Below are 10,682 nucleotides of genomic sequence, written 5' to 3'. Positions count from 1 at the left end.
AGAATCGCATTTGGAGAGTGATGATATTCTGGGGAATGACAACATAGATTCCTCGATGATTGTGTACATTGGACAACAGGAAGAAAGTAGGGATAAATCATGATGAACCTTGTTATCCGGTCATGGAATTCGAAGAGAGTCATATGTACAACCTGGAAGCAAGTAGATTTCATCTCTTGACAGCTATACAGGACTCTGAGGAATCAGAAATCTCGGAAGTGGAAACTGAGCATTTCCACGATCGTGTTCAGGTAGATAATAGGACAGATGCTGGAACTATTACACCGACTGTTGAAATACCAACTGGGGTCACAACTAGATCTGGGAAACAAGGTGGAAAGAGCAGAGCTGAGGTCGGTAAGCAGAAGGAATCGAATTCAAGAAGTAACAATAGTGGCAAGAAGAGTAGGGGCAGACCTAAAGGCTCCAAGAACCGGAATCATAGATGATGACACCCATGTGCTTCTGGAACGTTAGAGGTGCAAATGATGTTGCGAAAGCGAGGGAAATAAACAAGGTCAGAGTAGAGAAGAAACTTAGCGTTTTTTGCTTGCTAGAAACCAAAGTCCGGCAAGTCAGATATGATTTCATCGTAAAACACATCGCCCTTTATGGGAGCATATGAATAACTACTGAAGGGATCTTACGGCGTATTTGGATTTCTTTGGGATCCGTGCTTGATGGAAATCAATAAGATAGCGAGAATCGTCGGTACATCCAGCGTAAGGGGAGATACAAACCCAATACGAAGAGTTCCTTTTAAGCTGCGGTGTATGCGAAACACCAAAAATCTCGGGCAGATTTTATGGAGAGATTTAATTGCCATAAAGAGTTCAATCGAACTTGCCTTGGTGCACAATTTGGAGATTTCAACAACATCACCACAGCGGAGGAGCGAATGGGTGGGAGACCAATGCACCCAAGAGAAGCGGAGGAATTTGTGGACTGTCTGCTCAAAACTGAACTGGTTGACCTGAGATTCGGTGGCTTCTTCTACACATGGCACAACAAGGTGAAGGGCAAAGGCAGAATTATGAGCAAAATTGACAGATGTATGGTTAACAACCTCTGTGTAAATGGGTTTCCCAATTCCAAAGCAGAATTTCTGCCTCAACGTGTTTCTGACCACTCGCCTATTCTCCTATCTTGGGATGACGCGGAGAGGAAGGTGACGCCATTTAGATTCAAGAACTCTTGGCTGGAATAGCGCGACTTCCACTCCATCTTTGAAAAGAAGTGTGGCAGAACCCTGTTTTCTCCAATCCTATGTATGTTCTAATGCAAAAACTTAAGCTTCTGAAGGAGAGGATAAAGCCGTGGGCTAGGAATAACTTCTCCAACATCCATGAAAGAGTTCAGCAGGCCAGAGAGGACCTATATGACATCCAGAGACAGCTTCAATCAAAGCCATGGGACCTTTATCCGGGACGAGAAAGAAGCAAGTAGCATTGCAGAGGTACGGTGAACTGGCAGGTATTGAAATCTCTGAGATCAAAAGCAAGCAAGATAGTGAATGGATGTTAGAAGGAGATAAATGCACAACTTTTTTCTTTAAATCCTTAGAAGAAAAGAAGGCCAGAGCAGGGATATGGTCTCTCCAAAATGCCCAAGGGAATGCTATCACGGGACAGGCAGAGGTGAACAATACCATCATCGATTACTACACTTCTATTCTGGGCACTGAGGCACCGGAGATAAGCGGAGAGAATTTCTTCAATCAGTTACAAGTCCGAAATACCATCTTTGAACATATGAAGACTATCCTGGAAGAGGAGGTTACAGTGGCTGAAGTAAAGAAGGCACTCTTTGAGATGAAGGAAAATACAGCTCCAGGGCCGGATGGGTTCACCCCCACTTTCTTTAAGAAGTGCTGGAATGTTGTTGGGCATGATTTCTCTCTAGCTATCCTTAATGCTTTTCAAAAGCGTATATTTCCTAGAGGAATAAACGCCACTTTCTTATGTCTTATTCCTAAAGTCAATAACCCTAACTCAGTTGAAGATTTTAGGCCTATAGCCTTGTGTAATACCGTGTATAAATGTATTTCTAAGGTTATTGCAAATAGGATTAAGCTAGTTATTGATGATCCGGTTCAAATGCCTAACCAAAGCGACTTTCATTCTGGCGGATCCATTCAAGACAACATTCTGCTTTCTCATGAGCTCCTCTGAGGATATGACAGGAAGCATAGCACACCTAGATGTACCATTAAATTGGACATTCGGAAAGCTTTTGATATGGTCAGTTGGGAGTCTATCAAGGCAATGATCAGGACCTTCGGATTTCCAGAAAATATGTGTCAATGGATTGAAATGTGCATTTCATCCCCTTCCTATTCTGTCATGCTTAATGGTGCTCCGGAGGGTTTTTTTAAGGGGGGCAGAGGCGTCAGACAAGGAGATCCATTATCTCCATATTTATTTGTCCTAGTTATGGAGATCCTGAGTTGTGTGATTCAAGAAAGGCTCAACAACCGACTTATCAAATTATCATTCCAAATGCAAAAGGTGAATGCGCACTTGGCTTTTCGCGAGATGATGTTACGATGTTACGTAAAGGTGAGAGTGCATCCATACAAGCCATGAAAGAATGCGGATATTTTTGGAAATACCATCGGGCTCTGATCAACAAGCACAAGACAACTCGCTTGTGGGAGGACTAGATGACCAAGAGAGGCGAGTGCTCGGCTAACATTTTAGAGGTTGACTTGATCAAACCTCGATTGAAATATCTAGGGCTCCCCCTCATCTCCGCTCGATTGGGTATCAAGGAATGCCAACCTCTGGTAGAGAAGATCACTCGCAAGATTACCAACTGGAAATCAAGAGTATTATCTCATGCGGGTAGACTACAGGTTATAAAGTCCATCCTGCTGGCTTTTCACACATATTGGGTGATAACAGTAAAATGTTTAGTCTACCTACGAAATGAACGATGAATTCACAACGTAAGTAAACTAAAACTTGACTACTTTTACGAGTCTCAATTATCAATAATTCTTCTACTCTCAATCCTATGGAAATAAAGTGGAGTAGGAAGTTCGTTCCACTCTTAGTCCTTCCGTATGCTTGTTTTCTAGTCTCAATACTCTACTTAAAGTCAATGAGAGCTTTACGAAGTGGCAACTAAACTATGGTGCAACTACCCACAAGATGCAACTAGTCGATTATCAGACAACTATGGGAATGCTACGTTGATTCGATGTTAAGGAGTTAGAGGGGAATTGATTCCACCTTAACTCAACTTAATCCACTAGCGGAAGTCGTCGTAATCGAATTGAATCGCTCACGCGAGAACAATCGGTTCTTCCTAATCCCTAATTACACATGGTATTTCTACCAATTAATAACTAGCATGTGAACAATTAAACCCATTCTCATGGTGAACTAATTATTTACGGCGTGGAATAGAAATTACGGCGATTCTACGATAAGCGGAATCAAGCTTTCATCAAGGCTTCTCAACCCCCTCAAATGGAGGTTTAGCCTTGAATCATTCCGCAATCATTTCCATTTAAATTAAAACTACACATAATAATAAGCATTAAAATTTACTAATTTAAATAATAATGAAATCTAATTTAATGACTAAAATGAAATAAGAACAAGAATTGAAATTAGATCTAGAAATGGAAATGACAAAATCGAAATTGATAAAAAATACTACTTTATTGATCTAATCAAATGAAGAACAAGATCCAAATGTTTAATCTAATAAAGGATTTGAAACTAATTAAATAAAACAATTAAATCTAGATCTAGAAGCTATTTTAATGGCTACTTTCTATTCTAAGCTATCTACCTAACCTAACTGCCCTCGGCTGCCATTAACACTGAGTCAAGCTTTTGTTTTATACATCCAGATCCAAAATCGTGCATGGGCTTGGAGCCATGTTTTGGGCGAGAATCGGGCCCAAAACCCAATTCTTCGATCGAAAAAAGCCTCTTCAGCTGCAGTTGGCTTCCACAGACTTTTCGTCTACTTCTGCTCCTCTGATTTGGGTCAAGGCTTGGACCATTGCAAAGCTCTTTCTGAGCCGGTCGTTTTGACATAAGGTAGGCCTCAATCCGAGGTCTGAGTCCAAAGATATGGCATTCGGAAGTTAGCGACTTTTGCTCCTTTATCTCGCTAAAGTGGCACATTTCTGCACATAATAGACTTTGAAGCCTGAAATGCATAAAAACACTTAATCAGCATTAACTCTTACTTATTATTCACATAATTGGTCTAACAGTATGATTATTAAGGGGTTAAAACTACAGTTTTGGGCTCTTATCAAACCACCCCCAAACAGCATTTTGCTTGTCCTCAAGCAAAGATGAGAAATTAGAATAAGTGACCAAAAATGGAGTTCTACCTAATCTCGTTTCACTGAGTGCGATTGCATTGACCATATGCAACAAGGCCTTAAACCACTAGGAATTCCCTAGTGGACGAGTTATAACCTCGTGAGAGTTTTTCGATGAAGGTACTCACAAACTTCATCTATACTTCTGGCGACTAAGAAAATAAAACTATTGTTTCCTTATTCATGCTCAACTATCTATACATCTCTCTAGCAATTGAATAAGAATAACCAAATCAAAAACCTAAGCTAATATATGCATAATAATCTATCATCTACAATAAACATATACCTGATGGTAGTACTATAAAATGTTTAGCGAGGGTTGTTTCGAGAACTTCGGAATAAGCGTCCTTAAGTAGGTTCTCACAATAATAGTCAAGAAACAACACTCGATTTTTCCACTCAAGTTTAGCTACTCCGATTAATACAGTGGGCACACTTTACCTTACAATCTCAATGACACAACGGAAGCGGAGTCGATCAAACACATCGCCACCTTACTATCACACTAACCTATTCCTAATTGAGCTAGAGGTCTTTATTAGGTGTTACGGGGATTAGGAGATGGTTTAAGAAGGAAGGAAATGGATATTCTAAAGGACAAGTCTGAGATAATAGAGTCTTCATATTATGTAACTAGAGAAAACCTTGTTATTTACTTTTGCTTCTATACTTTGTTTCCATCCTTAGCCATATTTTTCTTTTTCTTTTCTTTGGCTTTTGACTCCCTTTTATTCTATTTTTGGAGTTTTTATTTATTTCTATTTTTTTTTCCTTTTCCTTGGATGGAAACTTCTTTTCTTTTTTCTGAAGCAACTAACTAATTTTTGTTTACACAGGTTTTTCTCTTCTTCTTTCTTCACTCATTCTATTTTCAGACTTATCTTAATTGGGTAGGTTGATTTATTATATATATATATATATATATATATATATATATATATATATATATATATATATATATATATATATATATATATTTTTTTTTATTTTGTTTTTGTTTTGTAACAGGGTAAAGGAATTGTGGTTTATGGAAGGGCTAATGAAAGGCTCAAGGGGCTGACTAGCGGAAAATAATTCATAGGTTTGAATTTACGGCTATATCGATCCAAAGAGGGCCTAAATTCTCGCTTAGGATATGGTTTAGTGATCAAGCAAGTGGGCGTGTGATTTCTCTATCGGATTTTACTTCTCCCTTATGTCATTTCTCAAATGTTTCGGCTCATATAAGGCTTTAGGCTATATTCTCCACGGATTTGTAGAATAAGTACTCTAGCCTAGATTTGAAACTTCTTGCTAACAATCATAGATACTCATGTAATATATTTATAGATAGATGCAAAGATTATTACCTACATATTAACCTAAGTTTCTAACAATTATTCTGATGCAAAAGCTATGTGAGACTTCTAGATTGTTAAAAGCATGGAGAAAGAAACAATACCAATATTCCTAAGTGTATAGCATAACTTATTTATTTATATTTTTAAATTTTTGAAATTTTAACTAGAAAACAAATGCATATTATATATATTTATATCCTAACAGATGTCTTAATTACACGTGTTTCTATGCCCCAAAAAAACAAGAAGCATGCTTTGTCCTCAAAGCATTTAAATAAAGAGGGTAGGAAAAATACCATTGAAGCGCGTGAAATTCAGAAACATCTGCAAAACAAGGTTAGAACGTACTAATATAGGAAATAAAATTGACTCAACTCTATACGAGTTCTACCCATTATGGGGTTAAAATAATTAAATTGCTTGGGACATAAGCAGACACTAACAGAAACTAAAAACTTACCTCCACTCCCGCTATTATTCGTCATATTCGTCATCCTCTACTTCTATAAAGAAGTGAGGCTCCTTCGCGTCCTGCCATGCTATGATAATTTGCCAGGCTTCACGCCATTTATCATCTATGGTTGCTAACCTATTAAGTGCCACTTGGTGCGATGGGGTGTAGGGTGCAACTGGTGAGGTTGTATCCGCCACCCTTGCCAAGTCATTGCACGGAAAGATCGAATAAGACTATTGGTGGGTCGCACCGTGTCTACCCTAATCCAATCCCTGAAATGTGTACAAAAAACAGGAAAGAAACATAGCATAATATGTGAAATTAGAACAGGCATAAGAAGGTACTTATGCCGCATGGTATAGGCTCGTGCTAAACTAGACATCAAAGTTAAGGAAGGTCATAGAACCCGTCCGTGGCTAAAGCAAGGGAAAAGCGCTGCAAGTGGCGTCATTCACGTAAGAAAAGCGCCATTCCCTAAAATGTTTAGCATAATCCAAAACATAACAGTTCCTATGTTCATGGACCGGGCTACCAAGGGCAGCGTTATAGTCCCCTTGGTCCTCAATCTGGAAAATGCACGCCCCATAAGCCTCGTGCAAAAACTCATAAGTGTAGACATGCATATTATCGACCCAATAGCACCATGGGTCTTGTATCTCGGCGGGCATAGCAAGTCCAAGAACAAATGCTAGCAAGAACACGGTAATTTCCATTGGTTCTTCGTCAATGTTGATGGAGAACACTTGTTCTCCATCCGGTCTCTCAAAGAAAATGCAGTAATTATAAAAATAAGATGCAAGTCTTTGGAGAATAAAGTTCAGCCCGGTCTTACCATAAGAGGTTCCCAGCCAACGTATGTGATCACCTCGCGAAACCAAGCACCGTAGTAAGTAGTGCTTTGGAACAAATCTTGAAAAGACTGTTCGGTATCAATGTTGGAGATGTCATCTCAAAATTACGCTTTGGAATAGCTGCGAAAGATCCGGATACTCTGGCGAAAAACTGGAAAATTTCTGGTCCACGGAAGTCGGCGCTGAAGCGCTCAACTAGAGGCGCGAAGTCGGCTCTTTGTATTTTGGAATTCCGGTAACTAGGTATGGTCGCTTGACTTGAAGCGCTGGCGCTCTTAGTATTTTGGAATTCCAGTGTTTTAGCCGAGTCACGCTTCTATGGTAAGGGCTCCTCGAAATAAATCTGTCGAAGTGTAGGTATTAGCGCAGCTCTTAGAGCGGAGCGCTCGAGTTCAGATTTGCAAAAATGGAGTCGAAAGCGCGGGAATCGCGGGTGTGAAGGGTGAGTGATGGAGTTTAGGTGTAGTGTGAGTTGTGAGAATAGTTTGTATCAAGTTTATATAGGTTTAAAGTTGCTAAAAGGATCGGAAAGTTGCCAAAACTAATTACGGCGGTTCAGGAATCCTAAAATTTCCAAACTCGAAAGCGGAAACAACTCATAACCTGGATTCTAATTCAAACCCTAGTATCTTTTAGGTTGATTTTATGATAGAATGTACCTATTTAATCTAGATTTCATCCTACAATGATACTTGATCATATTTCTGCCTAAACAACTATATTTTCACCTTGACTCCGCAATTATTTCTAATACGAGGGTTATACAAAAATCATGCTTGAATTGATAAAACCACCCCCAAACAAGTTGGGAAGGTGGGGTCAATATGAAACAACCATGCATAATGAAAATAAGCCCTTATATTAAAATTTCATTCGGGAGGACCACTACAAAATTCAAATTACGGAAATAAAAGTACATTACAATAAAAACAACAAAAGTAAATAAAACAACAACCACTATCAATCCTCAGACTCTCTAAACAATTTCTTTTGGTGGGTGGGGAGGGCACTCTCTAGTGGTGGCTCCTGGGCTCCAGAAGGTCCAGCAGCAGTCGTCCTTCGTCGACGACGCTCATGCCTCGTAGCTGTGTCCTCGGAAGCAGAGTCTGTATGAGGTGGGAAGCGTGCAAGCATATCCACTCTAAACTGGCTTTGGCTTCCATCTCGGCCCCGCTTGCTCCCATCTCTCATCCTCTCTGCGGGTGCGGATCTCGAAGTTGTGATGAATAGTCGCTGTCAAGTCCGAAGTGCATGCAGATAGTGTTTAGTGAGCGATGCCCCTATGAAGCATAGCCATGCGTTACGCATCAGACCAACACCACGGAAGGCATCTGCATAAAAGTAGGTCCGTCCTCCTCATCCCCGGAGGCATCCTCATCCTCCTCCTCTTCATTCTCAGCTCCTCCATCCTCTTCTTCTTCTTCTCTATCCTCAGCCCTCCTCCAAACTTGTTGGACACACTCCCTATAGATATCTGGCGTGTTACGGTGCGGGGTAATGTAAATCCTATCGGCCGGAGCTGCTTTCATCTTGGCATGATCTTGGTGATTAACACGGGGAAGAGGTGCCAAAGACCTTCCGACCCCCCTAATCATGCTCGGCAAAAACTCCGGATACGAAATCGTACTTACGCTCTGGAGTACCCATAAGACGTGGAGGCAGGTCGGACCCGATGTCAACGACCTTGTCCTTCCCTAGGACATTCCGACCCCATCCAGCGTAGCCAACCGGGTTGGTCACGAGGGATGCTGGCGAACACAATGGGAGTTTGTATTGTAGCTCCCATTGATGGCGATGCGCCCATCAATGGCTCTACCCGTCAAAACTGGGGCTCTGTAAAGTGGCCTCGGATGGATTCTAAGCGGAATGCCTAGAATCTCAGCCAACGATCCGTAGTCAACTCCCTTCTCTTCTTCCTTACCATCACAAAATCCTACTCCCCTCCAACTCCACGGTGTTGTAGAACCCGTCGGACCAAGTCTTCTCGTGGTAGAAGGCTTCGTCGAAAGTACCGAAGACTATTCAGTCTCTACTAGCCATTCGTCACCGTAAAAGCGGGGCGAAATGGTCGGCGATGAAAACTTGCCCCGGTATAATTCGGCGTTGTTGAGCCATCTAGTGTTTGAAATGGAGTGAGGGTTTAAATATGATGTGGTGGTGGTGGTTTGACTTGAAATTTGAAAGAACAGTGGTGGTGGTGGTGGAGTGGTGGTATGCAAAGACCAAATTTTGAATTTTTGGTGGTTTTAGTTATTTAAATCGGTGGGGGTTGTGGTGGTTTGGTTTTATAGAAGATTTGGGGTTAGGATTTGATTTTTGGCGTGGGTTTATGGTATTTTCTTTTTAATTTTTATTTTTCTAGGTTTGGAGCTTTGTTAATGGCGGTGGAAGATGAAAAAACGATGAACTGTTGCTGAAGAAGGTAAGGGCGCGAGCGCGCTGGTCGTGGGCGCGGGTTGGGCCCAAGCCCAAAATCGAAATTTTTGATTTTTTTCGATTTTTTCGCGAATTTCAATTCAAAATTGCCGCTTCGTTACCGGTCCGATTTTTGCGAATGAGATATGGAAATGATCAGGAGAGAATTTCCTATCCAATGATCCATAAAACACTCTATTCCGACTTTGGATGACATACAAGATAGTGGAAAACGCCTCGAAGTGCGTGCATGATGTTAGTTATGCGAACGAATGAACTCTAAATTAATAGATTATGTCAATCCGAATCGTAATACAATAAAACGGCCTAAGCAACTCTAATGGGACATAAAACATTTATTACGGAAACACGAACACCCCACTCCCAAACAAATTTTTTACTGTGAAGCTTATAAAATTTGTTTTATGATGGGTCTTTTAAAGTCGATTCGAGACTTCCTAGATTACTATGTTTATTTTTATTTTTTATTTTTTTTTTTTTTTATTTATTTATTTATTTTATTTATTTTTTATTTTTTATTTTTATTTTTTTTTTTTTTTTATTTTATATATATATATATATATATATATATATATATATATATATATTTTTTTTTTAGAAGGAAAAACAATAAGCAATAAAGACATAATTCACACCATAGAGAAACATGACTCAAAAATCCGAGAAAAACATGCAAGATTGAAAACGTGAACTATGTGAACCGTGGGCTTAGGATCCGTACTTTACAGCCACACACTCCATAGGGAGGGCCCGGTTACCTTAATGGTGCACTCACCAATATATTAAAATGAAAGGAAATGCACCAAACACAGAAATTGAGTGGATTTATAGTCGGATACTTCGAGACTTTATCTAAAACATATGTATGAACATGCAGTTGATCATATATCAACAACCGAAATAGTTGTGGATCATTCCATAAATAAATATCACAGAAAACATATCCAAACACAATGAAACACCAAGATTCCCTATAACTCAACCTAGTGAAATGAAAGTTTAAGTCGGATTACCCTATTGTGTAACCTATCATGCACCTTCTTTTTAATTTTTGAATGAGTGGGTGTTCTAGTAAATAAGTGTGGAAAAGTGAATGGTTGTGGAGAATATGGTAGATATGGATAAGTTCTAGAAAGGCGGCTTGTACACAATGAGGATGTGGTTTTAGCACCGAACTCATTCATTGTGTGTAGGGACTTTATCTCAATTTTGAAAATGAAGGTGTCAAATAGTTTGTCCTTCGGAAGTAT

At 39.8% G+C, this 10,682-nt stretch overlaps 1 protein-coding gene across 1 annotated transcript; it reads left to right on the top strand.

The window, feature by feature from the left end:
- Window positions 1-805: 805 nt before the first annotated feature.
- LOC147486721 (uncharacterized) lies at window positions 806-1,207 on the top strand. The gene has a single exon (XM_086573834.1). It carries the CDS (start codon window positions 806-808, stop codon window positions 1,205-1,207), a length of 402 nt encoding a protein of 133 aa, XP_086429960.1.
- The last annotated feature ends 9,475 nt before the right edge of the window (window positions 1,208-10,682 follow it).

Source organism: Coptis chinensis, chromosome 7 (genome assembly GCF_015680905.1).
Source record: "Coptis chinensis isolate HL-2020 chromosome 7, ASM1568090v1, whole genome shotgun sequence".
NCBI lineage: Eukaryota > Viridiplantae > Streptophyta > Magnoliopsida > Ranunculales > Ranunculaceae > Coptis > Coptis chinensis.
This window is presented reverse-complemented; position numbering and strand designations above follow the sequence as displayed.